The 25,914-nt window shown below is 37.9% G+C and overlaps 1 protein-coding gene across 1 annotated transcript; it reads left to right on the top strand.

The window, feature by feature from the left end:
• The first annotated feature begins 1,279 nt into the window (after positions 1 to 1,279).
• SDCBP2 (syndecan binding protein 2) lies at positions 1,280 to 25,914 on the top strand. The gene is made up of 9 exons (XM_053700617.1): positions 1,280 to 1,359; positions 7,890 to 7,997; positions 9,702 to 9,774; positions 15,368 to 15,468; positions 15,614 to 15,775; positions 24,321 to 24,496; positions 24,627 to 24,798; positions 24,891 to 24,982; positions 25,286 to 25,914. Exons 2-9 carry the CDS (start codon positions 7,947 to 7,949, stop codon positions 25,338 to 25,340), a joined length of 882 nt encoding a protein of 293 aa, XP_053556592.1. The 5' UTR covers positions 1,280 to 1,359; positions 7,890 to 7,946; the 3' UTR covers positions 25,341 to 25,914.

Here is a 25,914-nt window from a genome sequence, read left to right as displayed (position 1 = left end):
TATACCCCATACTACAGTTTTTTTCCAACATCAATCACCTGGTGCATAACTTGGCTTTCCAGAGCTTTATATCTGGTACTACGATTTGCTAGAGAATTGATCATTTAGAGTCTAAATACATATTTGCTTAGATTAACATAATTGCTGATATGTTGACATGTACGTTGGTAGTACACGCCCTACTAAAGAATTGCTCATGTCATAATTATAAAGTAGAATGTACTTTTGCTTTAGAATATTTCACAAGTGAAAACAAATAGAATAGAGGTTCACAAATCAGGTGCTAACAAATCCTCCACAGAACGACGTTCCCTCCAAATGCACTCACTGCCTGTGTTCAAAGTGGGTGGATTATTTCTATATAACTATATGAGTTCCTCCTCCTGGGTTGTATTACCAAGGCATGTGAATGATTTCTAACGATTCTCGCTGCTTATTGCTTACATTTCTGTAGTCTGTGTGCTTATGTCATACACCTTCAACTGAAATACTGATGTGCATACACCTGTCAATGTGTTGGTACCGGGCATAATATTGTATATTGGATTGGATGCGTTTTATGTGGTATTTCAGTGGCTATGTTGTCTTTACTACAAGGTCTTGTATCTAACTTCTAAAAGGCATGTGAAACCGAAAACAAATTCTCTCTCATGATTCAGATAGAGCATGTGATTTTAAACAACGTATTTCTATTATGTTTCTTCATTCTCTTGGTATCTTTTGTTGAAATGCAGGGACGTATACTTAGGAGCCGGACCATTTCTGGGGCAGTTTTACAAGAATATTATCCATTTGCAAGACCACTAGAGGGCAGCACTATTTCCTGTCATGTAGTGCTCCAGATGCCTACCTAGGTATCTCTTCAACACAGAATATCATGGGAGTGAAGCAAATTTGATAATAGCAGTAAATTGGAACCGTTTTATAAAATAATGTGCTCTGTCTGAATCATAAAAGAACATTGTTGGGTTTCATATCCTTTTAATGGCCGGGCTATATGTATTTCTATAGTTCTGTTGCACGTGCATGTAAAGTGTTCAGCATTTGGGCTGTGGGTAGTTCTTTCCAGGAAGTGGTGTAAAATATCCTCACTGGTTGCGGCTCCTGTGTTTTGCTCTGATTGTGGGTTTTCTGTCAGATCGCTTGGTATGGAGTTTCAGTGCGTGTCCCTGCAGGGTTTCAAGGCATAGGCTGCATTGTCATTCCACAGGCTCGTTTTACCTGTTCACTTCCCAGAGTGACCTAATAGTCTTGTGACATATTTGCAGTCACAACCCCACCCTGTTTCACGTCAGATACATAACAAGACTGAGCGCAGGGAAGGGAGAGCATAGTCAGGGAATCTACAGAGCTGAACAGGTGAGATTAGAGCCGTCTTTTTGTATTTAGTTTTCTCTTTGTTCCTTAATATTCATCTTTCTCATACTTTTATTACAGCCAACACACCTGCATAACATTTCTCTTTCGGTATCACTTATGGATTCTGAAGTACTGGAATTACCGTGTATACTTTTTACATAAATCCTTTCCTACTAAGCACTTTCCCCTTCTTGTCTGTATCATCTCTTTAACTTAAAGGGACATTAAAACCACATTTATTCTTTCATGATTCTGATAGAGAATACCATTTTAAACAACTTTCTAATTTACTTCTATTATCTAATTCCCTTCATTCTCTTGATATTCTTTCCTGAAAAACATATCTAGATAGCCTCAGTAGCTTCTGATTGGTGGTTGCACATAGATGCCTCATGTGACTGGCTCACCCGTGTGCATTGCTATTTCTTTTACTGAGGATATCTAAAGAATTAAGCAAATTAGATAACAGAAGTAAATTGAAATGTTGTTTAAAATTGTATTCTCTGTCTGAATTATGAAAGAATAATTTTGGGTTTTATGTCCCTTTAATGCCACATCTGGTTTCTCCATATCCAAATCTTCCCCCACCATACTGCCCCTACCTCATAGTTCTATCACATATTTTATACAATAAGTCGCATGCCCCCTTCCCTTGTCTAACAGTCACATCTCGCCTTATCATACTGCGCATATACTAGAGTAATTTATTTATGAACTCCCATAGTCATACCCATCTCCTTTCCATAAGAGCCTAATGCCTCCTCTCTTACCTGCATTACCTCTTCTGTAATACTTTATTGAACCCCCGGCCCCCTGTTATATGCAGATATAACATAATTATTACAGGATCACCTCTCCTCTAAACCTTTCATCAACCCCAGCATACTTCCTGATTCCTCATAGTAAACTATATTACTCTCATACTTGTACCACAGTTTGCTAAATACCATCCTCACACTGTTACCATATCATCTCCTCTTACATTTAATATCTTTCCTATCTGTAGCACCAGCAAGCTATACCACCTCAAACAGATAGCACCTATTGTATCATATTCTATTAGCCATTCATCACTTTCATTCTCATACCTGTATCATTTTCTCCCATTGTCAGTCTCACTGTATCAGATTATCCATACATCAAATCAACCCTTAATAGATGCACATAATATCTTATAACTAATTCTCTCATTCCTATCACATTTTACCTCTCATTCAGCCAAACTGTTATAATTATGATCTTATACAAATACCTCTATCATTCCTGTATCACCTCCTCAAACATCCTAGTATTAAGCCCTCTCATACCTCTGTCACCTACTTATGTCACATGCCACAGTCACATGTCATCTCTCCCTAGTATCTAGTATTTTAGATCCTCATCTAATACAACCATCGCTTACATATATATTTCTGGGTGTACATGTAACATTATCAATTACATTTATCTTTAGTTAATACAAGAAAAACAAAATGCATATTCTCTGCAACCTGGTAAAATGTACATCCCTACTAATAAATCATAGGAATGGATTCTAATTTATGATACAATGATATGTAAGGAAAAAATAAAGTTTCATGATTCAAAGTGTGCAATAAAAAAATTACAATTAATTTTATAATCAAATGTATTAGTATTGTTTGTTGAAACTGATCTTTTCCTTTAGAGCGCAAGACACGTGCACACTCTTGCCTACTTCAGTATACTCTCATTGGAAGGATTTAAATTTGAATAAAGTATACCAAGAGAAAGCTGTAAATTTGATTTTTTTTTTTTAATGCTCAATTTGAATAATAAAACTTTAATTTTGATTTGCATGTCCTTTTAACTACATACTTCCTTTATAGAGCTCACTATATATAGACCTCAGGCAAATTAAAGGGACATGAAACCCAATTTTTTTCTTTCATGATTTAGAAAGAGCATGCAATTTTAAAAAACTTTATTATTTACTTCTATTATCTAATTTGCTTCATTCTCTTGTTATTCTTTGCTAAAAGCATATCTAGATATGCTCAATAGCTGCTGATTGGTAGATGCACATAAATGCCTCGTGTGATTGGCTCTTTCTTCAACAAAGGATATCTATAGAATGAAACAAATTAGATAATAGAAGTAAATTGGAATGTTATTTAAAATTGTATTTTCTACCTGAATCATGTAATACATTTTTGGGTTTAGTGTCCCTTTAAGGCTCACCACTTCCACAAGGAGAAGCTAGATATTACATAAATATTTAATTAAATGAATCTAAAAATAACTTATTAATTGGCACAATTCTGGATTCAGGTTACATGCAAGACTTATGTAATATCAATGTTTTTTCACTATGTGGAAGCTGATGCACTTTTAATTGATTAGGTTTGTTTTTCTGCTATAAATAACAATTGATCAGTTACTTGTGTGCCACTTGTTTACCTTTTCTTATTCATTGCTATACTACCTTGATTTAGGAAATTGTATTTTATCATTATTGGATTTGCAATTCTCCATTTTGTAGTCAGTATTAAAGGGACATGAAATCTATTTTTTTTCCTCTCTCAGGATTCAGATAGAACATAACTGTTTAAACAACTTTTCAATTTACTTCTATTATCAAATTTACTTAATTCCCTTGATATTGTTTACTGAAGAAGCAGCAATGGACTACCGAGACCTAGCTTAAAGGGACAGTCAAGTCCAAAAAAACCTTTCATGATTTAAATAGGGCATGCAATTTTAAACAACTTCCCAATTTACTTTTATCACCAATTTTGCTTTGTTCTCTTGGTATTCTTAGTTGAAAGTTAAAAATAGGAGGTTCATATGCTAATTTCTTAGACCTTGAAGACTGCCTCTAATCTGAATACATTTTGACCACTAGAGGGCATTAGTTCATGTGTTTCATATAGATAACATTGAGCTCATGCACGTAAAGTGACCTAGGACTGAGCACTGATTGGCTAAACTGCATGTCTGTCAAAAGAACTGAAATAAGGGGCAGTCAGCAGAAGCTTAGATACAAGATAATTACAGAGGTAAAAAGTATATTAATATAACTGTGTTGGTTGTGCAAAACTGGGGAATGGGTAATAAAGGGATTATCTTTCTTTTTAAACAACAAAAAATCTGGTGTTGACTGTCCCTTTAACACATCTAGTTAGCCAATCACAAGAGACAGATGTGTACTGGCACCAATCAGCAGCTAGCTCCCACAAGTGTAAGATATGTACATATTCTTTTTCATCAATGGATACCAAGAAAAAAAAAGTACATTTAAAAAACAGAAGTGGATCTAAAAGTGTTAAAATGACATGCTCTATCTGAATCTTGCAAGTATATTTTACTTTCCTATTCCTGTAAAGTTTTATCTAATTTTTGTAACATTCTTCATAACTATTTGCTGAAAATCTATAATTGCATTGTGATTTTTTTTCTTATTTTATGTAGCTATCAGAGCTGTGTTTACTCAGTCTGTATCATGCAAAATGTATCTTCCTAGTTACCATTAGTAATCGTTTAAGACATGATAAATGTGCTTAATATTTTAAGTGCCAAATAAAATGATATATGCTTTTTTTTAAGGACATGGCTCACCAAAAACTTAATATTATTTCTTTGGGGAAATATTTGTGATAATGGTAATATTGTGAATGGCATTCTTGCCCTAGTTCTGTGGGGATTATTTAAAGTGATGGTAAATCATAGCTGTATTAAACATCCTTCTTCAATGCAGTGTTGTATAGAGCAGTCCCACCCGCTCAACACGTCAGACCTGAAGCGCACTCGATCTGGTGTCCTGTCGATTTTTGCTACCCGTGGAATTTTGCTACCCTCTCAGTGTGCATGCATTCCACTTATGTTGTATTTGTGGAATGAGGTGATGTATGTGCGCTCATGCACACTGAGAGGTGTAGCAAAATTCAATGGCTAGATAGCAAATCTCAATGCTTTGTGTGCACGTGTGAGCCGTGCACAGCCTCGATATGTAAATAAAATTAACTAAACATTTTCTCCAACTATAATTTGCCGCTCCATATATCATCAGAATTAAAGGTTACTCCTAAATTGATTAACTTACAGTTAATGCACTTAAACCCGCATGCGCAGACAAAGCGTCAAATTTTGCTACCCCTCTACAGTGTCCACTTGCATTATATCCACTTACTGGCACACATCCAATAGACAGTGAATTGGAAAGGAATATAAGCTGAGAATCACTGTTTATTAGCATGTCACTGGGGATTCCCCTTGCGCTTAAGTGCGCATGTGCTAGAATCCTATGCATTCACCAGATGATAAAACCATAGTAGTATCCTTTTCATTGGATAAGAACGTCCAAGATTTACATAATAAAGCGCATGCATATATCCACTGCTCATTCTAAACAATGAATGGCTACTTTCGGGCAGCGCTCCAAGCAAACTGGGACTCGCTTGGAGCATTTTCTTCACACTTACAAGTGAGAGGATGGGCGTTTTTTGAGTGCTCTGCTGACTCAAACGCTTGGCAACATGGCAGCCTCCACACACGTGTTGCTGTGGAGGCTGTCATGTTTTTATAAGCAGCAGAGGAGGGACAGGTGAGGCGGATAAGCCTGACAGCAGCATTTAGTACAGGGCAAAGTGGAGATAGGTTACGTAACCTATCTCCACTTTGCCCTGTACTAAATGCTGCTGTCAGGCTTATCCGCTGTTATGCTGAGAATGGTTTCCCCTGCCTCTCGGCAAACATCAGAACTCTGACTCACCTCCATTCAGTTGCTCTCAGCTCAGCCCCTGTAGCTGCCCCATGTGAGTGATGGGAGCTGCAGTCCTTATATCTTTATTATTAGCTGAATGGGGCAGGATAAGCTACAGGGGCTGAACTGAGAGCAGCTGAATGGAGGTGAGTTCTGATGTTTGCCGAGAGGCAGGGGAAACCAGAAACACTGGGGAAACCATTCTCGGCGTAACGGTTTTGTGTAACAATGCTTCAAGGGAGCTTATAAAAAAAGTTTGCATGCGCAAAATCCATTATTGTGCAGCAGATCCCTTTGCGAATACGAAAGTTTTTTCTAAGCTCCCTTGCTTGTGACGTCACCTAGCGCCACGCCATCGCTGGAAGTGAAGCACCTCCACTAGCTCCTGAGCGCTGCCCGAATGCGGCCATCAAACTGTGCAGCAACTATTTTGATTGGATGCCACATCTAAATGACTAAAAAAAGAATAGAGTATGAAGGGGGCAGTCGGAGGATTGTGAGAAGCGCAACAATATTTGATATTTAATGAGTAACTTAGATGTGGATATCGTAAAAGATGAAAACGGTATTAGCATATCATCAGCACAAAGATTAAAGGGATATGAAACCCAAAATAAAATATTTTGTGATTCAGACAGAGCATACAATTTTTAAAAAAGTTTCCAATTTACTTCTATAAACAAATTTGCTTTGTTCCCCTGTTATTCTTTGTTGAAGAGATTCTTAGGTAGGCATCTGGAGCACTACATGGCAGGATATAGTGCTGCCCTCTAGTGCTCTTGCAGATGGATACCATTCTTGCACAACTGCTGCCATATAGTGCTCCAGAAATGGGCTGGCTCCTAAACCTCTGTGATTATCTTGTATCTAAGCCTCTGCAAACTGCCCCTTTTTTTTCAGTTCTTTTGACAGACTTGCAGTCTAGCCAATCAGTGCCTGCTCCCAGATAACACTGTGCTCGTGCACGAGAAGTTATCTATATGAAATACGTGAACTAACACCCTCTATTGGTGAAAAACTGTTAAAATGCATTCTGAAAAGAGGTGGCCTTTAAGGTCTAAGAAATTAGCATATGAACCTCCTAGGTTAAGCTTTCAACTAAGAATACCAAGAGAACAAAGCAAAATTGGTGATAAAAGTAAATTGGAAAATTGTTTAAAATTGCATGCTCTATGTGAATCATGAACGTTTATTTTGGCCTAGACTGTCCCTTTAATACAAAGTCATCATCAGTGTTTATAGTGCACTTAGCATGGGAATTATTTTGTTCATCTGTGCTAGTTCCAATGTCATTCTATGCAGCTGATTCACTAGAGAGCGGAGGTTTAGTGAATCAGCTTTATAGAATAAGGTAACACATGGTAAAGCGGGTGGGGCTTGTGAAACCCATGAAGGTGTGGAAGCTTAGTGAATTGTTCCCACTATTCATATCTAAGAGTTCCAATTCAAGAAAGAACATAGAATACTGTTCATTTTAAATGTTGCAGTTCACTCTAAAATGGAAAGCTAACAGCCATTTCCACAGTTACATAATAGTGAAAAGTGTTATTGGTTGGGGAAACTTTATATAACAGTACTTATTGTTTTTGGGTTTGTTTGTTTTTTAATGTGAAAGGGACAGTGCACATTATAAATATCTACTATGCAATGCATTTCAGAAATATATAACATTTACTGTCCCTTTAAATCACCATTTTCTCCCTGATACCTCCTTCCTATACTGGAGAGCGTAAAGCTTATACATATACTGTATGGCTTTTGATATAATTTAACAGTAATAACCCCATCTAACTCCTGACTTTCTCCTTAGTACACAGAGTGCACATCCCAATTTGAAGACTGTAATCTACTTGCTAGTTCACTTAAAATGTCTCTCTACCCATCTCTAGAGGACCTCAAGGTGGACAGAGCCCTGCAGGTGAGATTTCATCTATGTACCTAAATAGTAACTTACTGTGTTACTACAAGGTGCCCGAGAACCTCCTTTATGTTTTTCTGTTTGCAAAGTAAGTTCTTGTCCTTGTCTGTCATGTTACTTAATTTCCCAGCATTATTGCTCCTTGTCCTTTGCTTGGTTCCCCTACTTGACTGTTCCCTATTCCATCAATTTGCTCCCCTCCCACACACAGATTCTCTGTAGCCTTTCATACATTGCTACCTCACCCCTATGTACTACATCAGTATACTCTTGTCTCTTATCCCATTACATTCCTTTTACCTCCTCACTACACTATTGAACTGCTGCCATATTTGCAATGTTTCTATGAATGTCTAATATAAAATCTTACCTGTAATTCTGCAACATATAAAAAAGTGCAGCCAGTAGTTTAAATGGAGGATACCACACTTCACTAAGGGGTTCCACAATTTGGCCATGTGACACCACAGGCAACATTTCCATGTGCAGCACTCTCAGTGTGTACAACATTATTCCAGATACAGCATTAAATGTTTGTCGTAACAAAATAATACCTATGGAAAATATAAGTGGCAACAAGTAAAGCAGCATCATAATTACAAGTTTTGCCAACCCAGACACCTGTGCAATTGCTCTACAACATTTTTATTTATGTTGTTATCCCTATATCCACTTTTTTTTCAGCCTTACTTTTCTTCCATATACTTTCCTGGCCCCATCCTGTCTCTTTAAAGGGACATTCAATTGCTAAGCACAATTATAGCAGCTTGGTTACTAACCTACTATGCTGTAGCTTTTCCTCGTGTAAATGCAGCTCACTTCAAAATGGTTCTCCTATTTTTACACCTTAAAGGTTGCAGATGGTGAAACTCTTCATAGTGGGTGCCGCCATTTTGGAGCACACACATTCTCACACCTTGTTTCAGAAACGGTGCACACTTACAGGCCAGTGAGGTTGCTGGCTTTTTAATACCTGTATCAAGCTCTTCCGTTTAGTGTGCACGTTACAGAACAGGAGCTTCACATTTTTTTCCAGTTTTTAATTTTATATATATTTTTTTGTAACTTTAAAGTCAAAATTAAACTTCAATGGATTGGATATAGCAACACATTTTAACAAACTTTCCAATTTAATTCTGTTATCAATGTTGCTTCATTCTCTTGGTATCCTTTGTTAAAGAGTAATCCTAGGTGAGCTCAGGAGCATGCCCGTGTCTCTAGCCTCTGGCAGCAGTTTGCAACTCTATAGTGTTATACATAGATACAACACTGCTAAAGACATATACACACTACTGAGCTCATATCAGCCTACATAGCTTTACTCTTCAAGAAAGGATATAAAAGAAGAAAAAAGAAACTAATAATAATAGAAAGTTGTTTTTAATCACATGCTCTGTCTGAATCATGAAAGTGTAATTTTGACTTTGACTTGGCACTTCAAAGCTTTTGAAACTACATCTGCCACTTATCAATTTTTAAGCTTCTCCTTTTAACCCTTCCAAGCAATTCTCATTGCCCTCTCCCCATCTGTCTGAGTTTTAGCACCAGCAGAAATGAGATGGAGAGAGGGCAACTGTATAGATAAAAACCCACATTGAACTCTTTATAATATAAATTACAAAATACATTTTTTTTTATAACATTCGTTGTTATCTTTCTTATTAAGTTGCTGTAGCTGACAGTCTTCTTTATTCCTCTCTTTAGGCTCAGTCTAACCAAGTTATCCAGAGGCCCCAGGTTGCAGCCATAATGCCAGCCAGTGGGACAGCAACACCAGGTAGGTCCCACATTGCTCACCTCCATTTGTAAGAAGAAAACAGCTATTAGATTGAGGGCATTGTATCTAACAGTGACAGCATGACTGTAGTTATAGTGATAGGATGACTAGTTATATTGTTATAGTGACAGGATGACTGTAGTTATATTGTTATAGTGACAGGATGACTGTAGTTATATTGTTATAGTGACAGGATGACTGTAGTTATATTGTTATAGTGACAGGATGACTGTAGTTATATTGTTATAGTGACAGGATGACTAGTTATATTGTTATAGTGACAGCATGAATGTAGTTATATTGTTATAGTGACAGGATGACTGTAGTTATATTGTTATAGTGACAGGATGACTAGTTATATTGTTATAGTGACAGCATGACAGTAGTTATATTGTTATAGTGACAGGATGACTGTAGTTATATTGTTATAGTGACAGGATGACTGTAGTTATATTGTTATAGTGACAGCATGACTGTAGTTATATTGTTATAGTGACAGGATGACTAGTTATATTGTTATAGTGACAGCATGAATGTAGTTATATTGTTATAGTGACAGGATGACTGTAGTTATATTGTTATAGTGACAGGATGACTGTAGTTATATTGTTATAGTGACAGGATGACTGTAGTTATATTGTTATAGTGACAGGATGACTGTAGTTATATTGTTATAGTGACAGGATGACTAGTTATATTGTTATAGTGACAGCATGAATGTAGTTATATTGTTATAGTGACAGGATGACTGTAGTTATATTGTTATAGTGACAGGATGACTGTAGTTATATTGTTATAGTGACAGGATGACTGTAGTTATATTGTTATAGTGACAGGATGACTGTAGTTATATTGTTATAGTGACAGGATGACTAGTTATATTGTTATAGTGACAGCATGACAGTAGTTATATTGTTATAGTGACAGGATGACTGTAGTTATATTGTTATAGTGACAGCATGAATGTAGTTATATTGTTATAGTGACAGAATGACTGTAGTTATATTGTTATAGTGACAGCATGAATGTAGTTATATTGTTATAGTGACAGGATGACTGTAGCTATATTGTTATAGTGACAGCATGAATGTAGTTATATTGTTATAGTGACAGGATGACTGTAGTTATATTGTTATAGTGACAGGATGACTGTAGTTATATTGTTATAGTGACAGGATGACTGTAGTTATATTGTTATAGTGACAGCATGAATGTAGTTATATTGTTATAGTGACAGGATGACTGTAGTTATATTGTTATAGTGACAGGATGACTGTAGTTATATTGTTATAGTGACAGGATGACTGTAGTTATATTGTTATAGTGACAGGATGACTAGTTATATTGTTATAGTGACAGGATGACTAGTTATATTGTTATAGTGTGAGAGAAAAGGAGTTTAGGAGTATAAGGCGCAAATAAATGCTGAAACCTATGTGATTTGCTAAAGATGAACTAGTTTCAAAAACTTCACTGGACTCATATAATTATTAAAAATGATAATTTTTATTTACCAGATAATATATAAATAAGAACAAATATTAAAAATCATATCTTTCTATGGCTGTAAGGGATGTTCTTTAGGGTACTTGATATCAGGGAGGATGTAATATATTAATGAATCTGTGAGGGTGTAATATATTAGTGAAAACTTTTTCTGATGAACCAGACTGATATAAGACTGATCCGGGTATTGCACCTAGTACATTGAAACACCTAGTGTAATTGCCTGAATTAGTCTGATGTGTGAAAATATGAATTGATTGCCACTAGTATAATATAGAAATATGTCAGCATATTATTATTATTTATAAAATATTTTACCAGGAAAGATACATTGAGATTTGTCTCGTTTTCAAGTATGTCCTGGGTACACAAAACATTGTATACATGATATATGCACAATTTTTTTTAACATAGAACATGTAGGAAATATATAATCAACAATGACAGGTGCATTCTGTTTTGAGATATGTAGAGAGGGATTTCTTAAAGGATATTAGGCATGGGGAAGGTATGAAAGTGTAAGGGAGGTCATTCCATAATTGTGGTGCTCTGTAGGAAAAGGAGGATCGAGCTGCTTTCTTTTTGTATTGAGGCACGCTAAATAATGTGCTGGTACTGGATCGGAGGTTATAGGAGGTGGGAATAACCGGTGAGAGCATACTGCTCAGGTAGGGTGGGAGCTTCTCAGAAAAGCTTTTAAACACTAGGCAGGAAAGATGGAGGGTGCGTCTGGATTCCAGCGACAGCCAGTTTAGTTCTTTTAGAATATAACAATGGTGGGTCCTGTAGTTACATTGTAGCACAAAGCGGCAGAACGAGTTATACAATGTATTAAGTTTATTAAGGTGAGTTTGCGGTGCAGGTGCATATACTACATCCCCATAATCCACGATTGGCATCAGCATTTGCTGTACAATCTTTTCCTTTACAGTAGGGCAGGATTTGTTTCTGTACAGGGCACCTATTTTTGGATAAAGTTTAGATGCCAGTTTTTCTATATGGAGGCCATATGTCAAGGTATATAAATAAAATAACATAACAAAAAGAAAAAAGACAGTAATAATAAAAGATTTCGATGATAATAAAGATTTCAATGGTGAATAAAAAATGTTTCAGATAGCGTAAAAAATGGCATAAGAAACAGCATACAAAACTTTAAAATTTACCACCGGTGGATTTTGAATGTTTTTTACTATGTCCTTTGATGTATCCTTGAGTGGTTTTTTAATATATTAGTTAATGTATCCTTGAATGGTTTTTTGGACTCTGTCTTTATGGTATACTGTGGTGTGAGTATTTACAAAGTCAGTACTTCTTTGGCGTTGCCAGAGCTCTACGGACTAAAGAGGGATGAACAATAAGGAGCGGTGTGATATTTACTTACTGTCTCTTAGCCGATTCTGGAGCCTGGTTGTAGATCTAGGTGAGGTTTTTCCGCTCTGCTGGTTTTTCTCACGGATTGTGGAGTCTCTGATGTGTTGGATACTTGTAGTGGTTGTAATTCCTTTCCGCTGGGTGCTTTTCCTCTCTGCAATACGGTGTTAAAGCAGTTGTGGAGGATACCCAACTATTATTCCGTTTTGTAAGTGTAGTCTCTTGTCTTCAATCTTCTTCAAAACCGCTTGCGGTCAAAAAGGTAAAACTTGACTTCGGCTCTTTAATGGGGTGATTTTTAGCCTTAGAGAAGTTTGTGGTTATTGCAGTAGTTAGCTACGCGTTTCGGCCGTGAAGCAATGGCCTTTTTCAAGCTGTACTGTTATAATGACAGCATGACTGTAGTTATATTGTTATAGTGACAGGATGACTAGTTATATTGTTATAGTGACAGGATGGATGTAGTTATAGTGACAAAACGACTAGTTATATAGTTATAGTGACAAAATGACTGTAGTTATAGTGACAGGATGGATGTAGTTATAGTGACAAAATGACTGTAGTTATATAGTTATAGTGACAAAATGACTGTAGTTATAGTGACAGAATGACTACTTATATTGTTATAGTGACAGGATGGATGTAGTTATAGTGAAAAAATGACTGTAGTTATATTGTTATAGTGACAGAATGACTAGTTATATTGTTATAGTGACAGAATGACTAGTTATATTGTTATAGTGACAAAATGACTGTAGTTATATAGTTATAGTGACAGCATGACTGTAGTTACATTGTTATAGTGACAATAGTGACAGGATGACTAGTTATATTGTTATAGTGACAGGATGACTAGTTATATTGTTATAGTCACAATATAACTTGTCTGCCTGCTTTGAGGCTGCGGACATCACTCCGCCCGATCGCATACAATTGGGTTGATTGAAACCCCCTGCTACCGGCCGATTGGCTGCAAATCTGCAAGGGCGGCATTGCACAAGCAGCTCACAAGAACTGCTTGTGCAATGATAAACTACATTGTATCATGTCCGCTCGCACTATAATAAATCAGCCCCATATTGTTATAGTGACAGGATGACTGTAGTTATATTGTTATAGTGACAGGATGACTGTAGTTATATTGTTATAGTGACAGCATGAATGTAGTTATATTGTTATAGTGACAGGATGACTGTAGTTATATTGTTATAGTGACAGGATGACTGTAGTTATATTGTTATAGTGACAGGATGACTGTAGTTATATTGTTATAGTGACAGGATGACTGTAGATATATTGTTATAGTGACAGCATGAATGTAGTTATATTGTTATAGTGACAGCATGACTGTAGTTATATTGTTATAGTGACAGGATGACTGTAGTTATATTGTTATAGTGACAGCATGACTGTAGTTATATTGTTATAGTGACAGGATGACTGTAGTTATATTGTTATAGTGACAGCATGAATGTAGTTATATTGTTATAGTGACAGGATGACTGTAGTTATATTGTTATAGTGACAGGATGACTGTAGTTATATTGTTATAGTGACAGGATGACTGTAGTTATATTGTTATAGTGACAGGATGACTGTAGTTATATTGTTATAGTGACAGGATGACTGTAGATATATTGTTATAGTGACAGGATGACTGTAATCATATTATAGGGCAGTGACATGAGAATTCTAATCATACGGTGTATGATTGTAATCATGTGGCAGCAGTGACATGAAAACTGTATTGGTGCTGTTGCCATATACATTTGTCTGTAATCCTAATGTGATGCAGTCAGACATTTTAATATGGCGGTATAGTGACAAAATTGTATGTTTTAAAGAGTATGGCAAAATGTCATGTGATGATTCCCTCTTATGTTGCTGCAGTACTTTCAATTATCATACAGTACACTACAGTTATAACAAGCTGTATGTAGTGTAACGAAGAATAGACGCTACTAGTTACTGTCCAGCTACAGAGTCTCTGAAAAACTGTGGCCAAACAAAGGACATATCTGAGATCTTGTACATATAAATAAATCATTGTGTAGAATGCCGGCCCCTGCAGATTAGCAGGGGGTGTCAATAAACCCGATCGTATGCGATTGGGCGGATTGATGTCCGCAGCCTAAAAAGCAGCAGACAAGTTAAGGAGTCTTAAGACGGCTGCTTCTTAACTTCTATTTCCGGCAAGCCTGAAAGCTTGCGCAAAAACAGGGGCCATTCGGCCCTTTCTAAATCCGCCCCTTTATATGTAACCCAGAGGCAGAATGTTTATTTCACTGTCTACTGGTCATTTTAAAATAAACTGTAATTTTAAAGTTGGCGGTTTCACTTAAGCGCCAGCTCACTTGCAATACGTTGATTAACTGGAGAATAAAGCAATTTTTTTTTTTAACGTTTTATAATATAATGCAGCAGATGAAAAGTGCACGGAACACATTCTACAAGTAATAGAGTATTAAACTATCAGGATATAATACAATTTATAGTATTACCTGCTAACTTTATGAAATCCCAACAATAAATTGAATTTGTCTATTTAAATAAATGGTTATTTTAAACTCAATGTATAGATGTGGGTCCTAAACACTCATTGATGTCAAGTTAGTTTTAAAGCTCAGGACTGGAAGTAAAGGAGAGCTGATATTTTTTTTTTTATGTCACATTTTATTTTCATGCCATGCATCAATGTACTTTTCTTATCCAGGTCTGTACCCCAACCTAGAGGAGATCTCCAACTACATGGGACTGTCACTAAGTGATGAAGAAATCAAGCTGAACATGTCCCTATTGCCCGTAGAGTCCAACGTAAGTGCCCATTTCCATTGTTGTCAGCATTATGTTAATATCTAGCATTACTGCTCCATTTAGACAAAGAGCTTTCATTAATCTCACCACAACTGATTCTACATTCTCTGATGTTTTGAAACTCTTCAATAACCTCCTCTAACAGGCAGTGGTGGTCCCCCACACTCTGGAAAATGGATTGGTGGCTCCAGTGACAGGAAATAGTATTGGGCTGAGAAGAGCAGAGATCAAAGTCGGAATCCGGGAGATGATTCTCTGCAAAGATGAACACGGGAAGGTGGGACTGAGGCTGAAAGCTGTAGACAAGGTAAATAATGAGAAGACAAAAGCAGAAAGGATAGATAGGACATAGCAAACAAGAAAATAAAAAACTGACAAGATGTATTAATGAGCGATTACTGGTAGAGCTTGAAACATCTAAAGAACCAATGCTCAATGCAATTACTCTACATATATTTTTCTGTGTGTGTCTAGCTCCCCATTTTTTTCTAGCACCTTAATTTTACACTAACTTTCATGTAATTTCTCTGTGTCTTCGGTAACCGCAAATAAATTAAATGTAGTTAAAACTATATATAAAAAAAAATACCTGTAAATAAAAGAAAAAAAAACAGTTGATCTAGTCTTGAATGCTTAGTAATAGAAAAAGGGGAGGGTTGCTGAATGATGGGCTATAGTAATAGGAGAGAAAACCATTATGAAACCATGGCTTTGAGTACCTTGAGACCTTTATGAAAATCCCAAACTAAAACAAAAAAAGGATTTAACTTTATTGAAGGGTGCCTTTGTGGATACATACTATTTAAGAGCATCTACCAAAGCCACAGCGTGGAGAATAGACTCATTCAGATTTAGGGTAAAAGAACAAACTTGCAATTTAAATAAGAATAGAATATGATTTTGGTAATAAGTCTGGAACAGTATGCAGGACTAACTTGTCCTGTGGAAGACCAGGTTAGGAGGTTTGCAGGAAAGGCCATCCAGCTTAGAGATACAATGTATGTAAATAACTGCCATAAGGAAAAGTATCTTGAAAGTGTGACAGACAGAAGCATTGGCTCAAAGGGGTCTATTGTAAGTAAAGAACAGGTCAAGGTCCCAGGGATGGACAGGAGTATGAAAAGAAGACACAGAATGTGCTGAGACTTCAGGGAGAAAGCTAGATGCTGCATAAAGAGATATAGGGACAGTATATCTTTTTAAACAATAAGATATTCTCATTACCCATTCCTCAGTTTTGCATAATCAACACAGTTATATTAATACACTTTTCACCTTTGTGATTACATTGTATCTAAGCCTCTACAGATTGTCCCCTTATTTCAGTTCTTTTGAAAGACTTGCATTTTAGCCAATCAGTGATGATGCATAATTAACTCCACTGGAGTGAGCACAATGTTTATCTATACAGCACACAAACTAGCACTGTCCATCTGTTAAAAATTATTAAAATGCACTGAGATAAGTGGCTGCCTTCCAGGGCTTAGAAATTAGCATATGAGCCTAGCTTGGTTTAGTTTTCAACAAAAGGATACCAAGAGAACAAAGCACATTTAATGATAAAAGTAAATTGGAAAGTTGTTTAAAAGTGCATGCCCTATCTGAACCATGAAAGTTTATTTTTGACTAGACTATCCCTTTAAAAAACTTTAAGGGAGCCTTTAGCTAAACCAGTCTCAAAATCCACCTAAATAAATGCCAGGAAATGAGGGAGATTCAGAGTAAAAGAAAGCCTTGCACCAAGGATTCCACAAGAAAATATATGTATGTGTGGTGACAAGCTTGCGAACTGTCTTCTATGTTAAAGGGACATATAACAATTTGAGATGTTATTATAAATGTATAAATGGTATATATAAAAAACCTCTGCAATATACTTTCATTATTTAATTTGTCCCCTTTTCCTGTAATTCCATTTTTAAATAGGAAATATTTCAGTTCCTGTTAGAAATGGATGAGCAGAACACTGTTATATTCCACACAACCATTGGCTGCACACTCTAGTGACCTATTTATAACTGTCCCTAAATGATCACATCAGAGAAGATAACCTAAGTTACAACATGGCAGCTCCCATTGTTTTATAGACACTAAAACATTTACATTTATTTTGTCAATAGTTAAATAGCTAATGAAACTATAAAAATACATCTACATGTTAGTCACAGACTAATCTTTTCTTTGAATGCATCATTCTATCTAGCATTTACTTAGTGTTTAATGTCCCTTTAAGGGCAGACTGAGGGCAGCCTTCAGATGTTAGGATCAAGGATTTAATAATATATCAGATTTAGAAGAGGCAAGTCTGGGATAAGCCTTGAGAGAGTAGTTTCAGATGTATGGAAAGTTCAGTGAAGGTCCCTGATAAGAATTTGATCATGTCAAAGAACCAGGAGAGGATGGCCAGCTGGCTGTTCTTCTTAAACATGTGTCCATGAATTTTTTTAAATATGTAATATAAAAGTTTATTGGTCTCAGAACCATAAAAAAAACAAAAAAAAAACTTGTGGGACTGAAGTGATAAGGAGGGGCTTCTGAAAAAACAAAAAATTTATGCTTACCTGATAAATTTTATCTCTTGTGGTGTATCCAGTCCACGGGGCCTTTCATTACTTGTGGGATATTCTCCTTCCCAACAGGAAGCTGCAAGAGGATCACCCACAGCAGAGCTGTCTATATAGCTCCTCCCCTAACTGCCACCTCCAGTCATTCGACCGAAGACAAGCAAGAGAAAGGAGAAACTATAGGGTGCAGTAGTAAAAATAAAAAACACCTGCCTTAAAATGACAGGTCGGGCCGTGGACTGGATACACCACAAGAGAAATACATTTATCAGGTAAGCATAAATTTTGTTTTCTCTTGTAAGGTGTATCCAGTCCACGGATTCATCCATTACTTGTGGGATACCAATACCAAAGCTATAGGACACGGATGAAGGGAGGGACAAGGCAGGCGCTTAAACGGAAGGCACCACTGCCTGTAAGACCTTTCTCCCAAAAATAGCCTCCAAAGAAGCAAAAGTATCAAATTTGTAGAATTTAGAAAAAGTATGAAGCGAAGACCAAGTCGCCGCCTTACTAATCTGTTCAACAGAAGCCTCATTTTTAAAAGCCCATGTGGAAGCCACCGCTCTAGTGGAATGAGCTGTAATTCTTTCAGGAGGCTGCTGGCCAGCAGTCTCATAAGCTAAGCGGATTATACTTCTTAACCAAAAAGAACGAGAAGTTGCTGAAGCCTTTTGGCCTTTCCTCTGTCCAGAGTAGACAACAAACAATGCAGATGTTTGACGAAAATCTTTAGTAGCTTGTAAATAAAACTTTAAAGCACGAACCACGTCAAGATTGTGTAATAGACGTTCCTTCTTTGAAGAAGGATTAGGACACAGTGACGGAACAACAATCTCCTGATTGATATTCTTATTAGATACCACCTTAGGAAGAAACTCAGGTTTGGTACGCAAAACTACCTTATCTGCATGGAAGATCAGATAAGGGGAATCACACTGCAAGGCAGATATCTCTTCGGCTCGAAGAGTTTCAGAGTTATCTACCAAAAACAGAACTTTCCAAGATAAAAGTTTAATATCTATGGAATGTAGAGGTTCAAACGGAACCCCTTGAAGAACTTTAAGAACTAAATTTAAACTCCATGGCGGAGCAACAGGTTTAAACACAGGCTTGATTCTAACTAAAGCCTGACAAAACGCCTGAACGTCTGGAACATCCGCCAGACGCTTGTGCAAAAGAATAGATAGAGCAGAAATCTGTCCCTTTAAGGAACTAGCTGACAATCCCTTCTCCAATCCTTCTTGGAGAAAAGATAATATCCTGGGAATCCTGACTTTACTCCATGAGTAACCCTTGGATTCACACCAATGAAGATATTTACACCATATCTTATGATAGATTTTCCTGGTGACAGCTTTCGAGCCTGAATTAAGGTATCAATGACCGACTCGGAGAAACCACGTTTTGATAAAAGCAAGCGTTCAATCTCCAAGCAGTCAGACGCAGAGAAATTAGATTTGGATGGTTGAAAGGACCCTGAAGTAGAAGGTCCTGCCTCAGCGGTAGAGTCCATGGTGGAAGGGATGACATGTCCACCAGATCTGCATACCAAGTCCTGCGTGGCCACGCAGGTGCAATCAAAATCACCGAAGCTCTCTCCTGCTTGATCTTGGCAATCAGAGGAGGGAGCAGAGGAAATGGTGGAAACACATAAGCCAGGTTGAAAGACCAAGGCGGTGCTAGAGCATCTATCAGCGCTGCCTTGGGATCCCTGGACCTGGATCCGTAACAAGGAAGCTTGGCGTTCTGACGAGACGCCATGAGATCCAGTTCTGGTTTGCCCCAAAGTTGAATCAACTGTGCAAACACCTCCGGATGGAGTTCCCACTCCCCCGGATGAAAAGTCTGTCTACTCCTGGGATATGGATAGCTGATAGATGGCAAGAGTGAACCTCTGCCCATAGAATTATCTTTGAAACTTCCAACATTGCTAGGGAACTCCTTGTTCCCCCTTGATGGTTGATGTAAGCTACAGTCGTGATGTTGTCCGACTGAAATCTGATGAACCTGACCGCAGCAAGCCGAGGCCAAGCCTGAAGAGCATTGAATATCGCTCTTAGTTCCAGAATGTTTATCGGAAGGAGTGCCTCCTCCTGAGTCCATGAGCCCTGAGCCTTCAGGGAGTTCCAGACTGCACCCCAGCCCAAAAGGCTGGCATCTGTCGTTACTAATTGTCCAATCTGGCCTACGGAAGGTCATACCCTTGGACAGATTGACCCAAGATAGCCACCAGAGAAGAGAATCCCTGGTCTCTTGATCCAGATTTAGTAGAGGGGACAAATCCGTGTAATCCCCATTCCATTGACTGAGCATGCAGAGTTGCAGCGGTCTGAGATGTAGGCGGGCAAACGGCACTATGTCCATTGCCGCTACCATTAAGCCGATTACTCCCATACACTGAGCCACTGAAGGGCGAGAATTTGAATAAAGAACACGGCAGGAATTTAGAAGTTTTGACAACCTGGCCTCTGTCAGGTAAATCTTCATTTCTACAGAATCTATCAGAGTTCCTAGGAAGGAAACTCTTGTGAGAGGGGATAGAGAACTTTTTTCTTCGTGTGTTTCAACATTTGGGTATCATGTCCCTTTAAGCACAACACTTATAATCTAGCCCACAATAGGTGAGAAAACTAGTTTTAAATGGTTGCAATGATATGCAGCAGTTTAAAATATGTATTGTACTGCTGGTGAGGAAGTGGAACATGATATTCTCTGGGTGTGTTTAGGGTTTTCTAGCTGGCCATTTCAAAGCTGGTGAAATTGACTCAGACTTCTATAACATTTAGATGATATTAGTGAAATGCAGATAACATATTAAATATATCAATGTCTGTATGGGACCTGGCGATTTGAAAATTCGACGCCTGTATTAGAATGTCGTCTAGGTAAAGGGCTACTGCTATACCCCGCGTTCTTAGGACCGCTAGGAGTGACCCCAGAACCTTTGTAAAGATTTGTGGTGCCGTAGCTAACCCAAAGGGAAGAGCCACAAACTGGTAATACCTGTCTAGCAAGGCGAACCTGAGAAACTGATGATGATCTCTGTGTATCGGAATGTGCAGATAAGCATCCTTTAAGTCCACGGTAGTCATACATTGACCCTTCTGGATCATAGGTAGGATGGTTCGAATAGTCTCCATCTTGAAGGATGGGACCCTGAGAAATTTGTTTAGGATCTTGAGATCTAAGATTGGTCTGAAGGTTCCCTCTTTCTTGGGAACCACAAACAGATTTGAATAGAAGCCTAGCCCCTGTTCCTCCTTTGGAACTGGGTGGATCACTCCCATAACTAGGAGGTCTTGAACACAATGTAAGAATGCCTCTCTATTTATCTGGTTTGCAGATAATTGTGAGAGATTAAATCTTCCTTTTGGGGAAGAAGCTTTGAAGTCCAGAAGATATCCCTAGGACACAATTTCCAACGCCCAGGGATCCTGGACATCTCTTGCCCAAGCCTGGGCGAAGAGAGAAAGTCTGCCCCCTACTAGATCCGTTATCGGATCGGGGGCTGATCTTTCATGCTGTCTTAGAGGCAGCAGCAGGTTTTTTGGACTGCTTTCCTTTGTTCCAAGCCTGGTTATGTCTCCAGACCGGCTTGGAATGGGCAAAATTTCTCTCTTGTTTTGTATTAGAGGAAGTTGAAGCTGCGCCACTCTTGAAGTTTCGAAAGGCACGAAAATTAGGCTGTTTGCTCCTTAATTTGTTGGACCTATTCTGAGGAAGGGCGTGACCTTTTCCTCCAGTAATATCAGAAATGATCTCCTTCAGTCCAGGCCCGAATAGGGTCTGCCCCTTGAAGGGAATGTTGAGAAGCTTAGACTTTGAAGTAACGTCAGCTGACCAGGATTTAAGCCATAGCGCCCTACGCGCCTGAATAGCAAAACCTGAGTTCTTAGCTGTTAGTTTGGTTAAATGAACAACGGCGTCAGAAACAAATGAATTGGCTAGCTTAAGAGCTTTAAGCTTGTCAAGGATATCATCCAATGGGGTTTCTACCTGTAGAGCCTCTTCTAGAGACTCAAACCAGAAGGCCGCAGTAGCAGTGACAGGGGCAATGCATGCAAGGGGCTGGAGAATAAAACCCTGTTGAAAAAAAAAATTCTTAAGGTAACCCTCCAATTTCTTATCCATTGGATCTAGAAAAGCACAATTGTCTTCGACAGGGATAGTTGTACGCTTCGCTAGAGTAGAAACTGCTCCCTCCACCTTAGGGACCGTTTGCCACAAGTCCCGTGTAGCGGCATCTATGGGAAACATCTTTTTAAAAACAGGAGGGGGAGAGAACGGTACACCTGGTCTATCCCATTCCTTAGTAATAATTTCTGAAAACCTCTTAGGTATTGGAAAAACATCAGTGTAAACAGGCACTGCATAGTATTTATCCAATTTACACAATTTCTCTGGGACTAAAATGGCGTCACAGTCACCCAGAGTTGCTAAAACCTCCCTGAGCAACATGCGGAGGTGTTCAAGCTTAAATTTAAATGTAGACATATCAGAATCAGGTTGAAGTGTCTTCCCCGAGTCAGAAAAATCACCCACAGATAGAAGCTCTCCTTCTTCGGCTTCTGCACATTGTGAGGGTATATCAGACATAGCTACTAAAGCGTCAGAGAGCTCTGTATTTGTTCTAGCCCCAGAGCTGTCTCGCTTTCCTTGTAACCCTGGCAGTTTGGACAATACTTCTGTAAGAGTATGATTCATAACTGCCGCCATGTCTTGTAAAGTATACGCAATGGGTGCGCTAGATGTACTTGGCGCCCCTTGAGCGGGAGTTAAAGGCTCTGACACGAGGGGAGAGTTAGTCGGCATAACTTCCCCCTTGTCAATTTCCTCTGGTGATAAATCTTTTAAAGCCAGAATATGGTCTTTATAACTTATAGTAAGATCAGTGCATTTGGTACACATTGTAAGAGGGGGTTCCACAATGGCTTCTAAACATAATGAACAAGGAGTTTCCTCTATGTCAGACATGTTTAATAGACTAGTAATGAGACCAGCAAGCTTTGAAAACACTTTAGTTAATGTGAAAAAGCAGATATAAAAAACAGTACTGTGCCCTTAAGGGAAAAAAACAAACACAAAAACTGCAAAACAGTGAAAAAAGCAGTTAACTCTATGAAATTTTTACAGTGTATATAAAAGACTAAAATAGCATTGCACCCACTTGCAAATGGATGATTAACCCCTCAGGTTCAAAAACGAAGCAAAAAAACGGTAAAAACCGTTATAACAGTCACAAGCAAACTGCCACAGCTCTACTGTGGCTCCTACCTTCCCATAAAACGACTTTTGTAGGCACAAAAACCCTTTACAGAGATCCAATATGTCAGGGAACTCCTTCAGGGAAGCTGGATGTCTCAGAATGTAAAAACAACTGCGCAATTAGAGCACAAAAATAGGCCCCTCCCACCATGCACACAAAGTCAGAGGGCCTTAAAAAACTATTCCTAGGAGTAAAATAACAGCCATGTGGAAAACTCGGCCCCAAATAAAGATTTATCACCTCAGTAAAAAACTTTCTTTATATATATGCTAACATTTTACATACTAAGCCATAATAGAAAGTAATATGAAAATTACCCTTTACTGCAAGCATGATGCCAGTCGTTTATTAAATCACTGCAATCAGGCTTACCTTAACTATATCAGGCACTGTCAGCATTTTCTAGTTCTTATCATCCTCTAGAAAAAAAATATACTGAACATACCTCAGGGCAGTTAATTCTGCAGGCCGTTCTCCCAGCTGAAGTTTCCCCATACTCTTCAGTTATGTGTGAGAACAGCAGTGGACCTTAGTTACAACCTGCTAAGATCATCAAAAACATCAGGCAAATTCTTCTTCTAATTTCTGCCTGAGGTAAAAAAACAGTACAACGCCGGCACCGTTTAAAAATAAACTTTTGATTGAAGATAAACTACACTAATTCACCACATCTCTCTAGCTACATCCCTTGTCGAGAGCTGCAAGAGAATGACTGGAGGTGGCAGTTAGGGGAGGAGCTATATAGACAGCTCTGCTGTGGGTGATCCTCTTGCAGCTTCCTGTTGGGAAAGAGGATATCCCACAAGTAATGGATGAATCCGTGGACTGGATACACCTTACAAGAGAAAAAGTATTGGTTTGAAGGTTCTAGGTTTCACCAAGTAAAGGAATGGCATTAACCATTTGGTCATAAATCATCTTCTATTCTTGCTCTGTCATGAGTGACATTAAAGGATGTATAATGTTGAGGCTGTACATTTAGAACTGAATAATGACCTAAAGCCATTTTCTCTTTATAGGGTATATTTGTACAGTTGGTGCAGGTGAATTCTCCAGCTGCTCTGGTTGGATTGCGGTTTGGAGATCAGATTTTGCAAATTGATGGTCAGAGTTGTGCAGGGTGGAGTGCTGACAAAGCTCATAAAGCATTAAAAAAAGCAGGACAAGACAGGATCAGTCTGGTAGTGCGTGACCGGTAAGTCTTGCAACCCAAGAAACTAGTCTAATTTAAAGAACTGTGATGTAACTTGTCTAGATGGTATATTTATTGGCATAACCCCCTGAATTTTAAAAACATCTGTATTGAGCAAATGTTCTGTTTACAGGCCCTTCCAGCGCACTGTCACCCTACAGAAGGACAGTAATGGACATGTTGGATTCATACATAAGAAAGGTCTAATTACCTCTTTGGTAAAAGATGGATCTGCTGCCAGGAATGGGTTGCTTACTAACCACTACCTATGTGAAGTAAATGGGCAGAATGTGATTGGGCTCAAGGTAAATTTGTGTATCATGAAGCATGAATATGAATATTTTAGTTACTGTGCATATTGTTGGCCCCACCAACATATTTTTTTTTTTTTTTTTAGGATCGTCAGATTGGGGAAATTTTGACATCATGTGGACAATCAGTCACAGTTACAGTGATACCTAGTGTCATCTATGAACACATTATTAAACGGTAAGATAGGATTTAATCAGTTTTAATACTGACAAAGCAGACTTGTGTTGGTTGGGTATTACATGATATATTGGATTATACTGATGGACTCTTCTGCAAGACAAAATGGCCGCTGGGTGCATGACCAGTGTAATAATATTAGTGGCAATGGGTGTAAATCTTTGCACAGAAAAAGGTGACAGGGTGGGTAAAGAGACTTTGAAAGATTGTTGGCTGGGAAAAGTGCACTTATTCTGGTAGTGGAAGAACATGCAATAGTTGGCAATGGACTTAAATGTTTTTTGTTTTTTTTGCCTCATCTAGAATGTCCTCAGGGCTGCTAAAATCATCCATGGACCACTCTATTCCTGAAGTATGAGACAATCCCCAAATGGAAACCTTATCTATGGTGTTTGGAGCAGGAAAACATGGCAAACTCCAGGATTTAGGATACATCCTTTATTACCATTTGCACATAGAGCACTTTGTATAACCAACTCAAATACTGCATCAGCTCCCAAATAAAACAGTGTGTTACACGGGCTGTTATTACTGTATCTCAGTACAGTAACATTCAAAATGAAAACAATATGGCTAATTCAAAATTTAAGTTATTTCTGTACTTATGTTTGTTTTGCTCTTCTTTGTGGCCCTATTATATTTTTACAGTACACTAGTTCTCCCGCCCATTTTCATGTCGCTGCGAGGGCAGAGTTTCTCAGGATTTAAGATGGGACAATTAGCAGTTTAAACATTATGGTTTACACAGATGTGTTCATACAAGATGTTGATCTTTGAACAAAGACAGATGGACAACTGCTCCTATCAAAATTACAGAACTAAATATATAGAAATGTATTTACATTAAAAAGATGGATTTGAACATTTATATGGAAAAAATAATCCTATGCCTTGAAATTAATATATTAAACTTGTATATAAAAAACAACAAA

The sequence above is a fragment of the Bombina bombina genome, chromosome 1 (assembly GCF_027579735.1).
Source record: "Bombina bombina isolate aBomBom1 chromosome 1, aBomBom1.pri, whole genome shotgun sequence".
Lineage (NCBI taxonomy): Eukaryota > Metazoa > Chordata > Amphibia > Anura > Bombinatoridae > Bombina > Bombina bombina.
Note: the sequence above shows the minus strand (reverse complement) of the source record. Positions and strands in the feature narration are given on the sequence as shown.

What these genes read in the sequence shown, in the direction of transcription:
- SDCBP2 (XM_053700617.1), top strand. Translation starts at nt 7,947, where the DNA reads ATGTCTCTCTACCCATCTCTAGAGGACCTCAAGGTGGACAGAGCCCTG. An exon ending in GGCTGAAAGCTGTAGACAAG is followed by an intron (nt 15,776 to 24,320) that starts GTAAATAATGAG and finishes TTCTCTTTATAG; the next exon opens with GGTATATTTGTACAGTTGGT. An exon ending in AGAATGTGATTGGGCTCAAG is followed by an intron (nt 24,799 to 24,890) that starts GTAAATTTGTGT and finishes TTTTTTTTTTAG; the next exon opens with GATCGTCAGATTGGGGAAAT.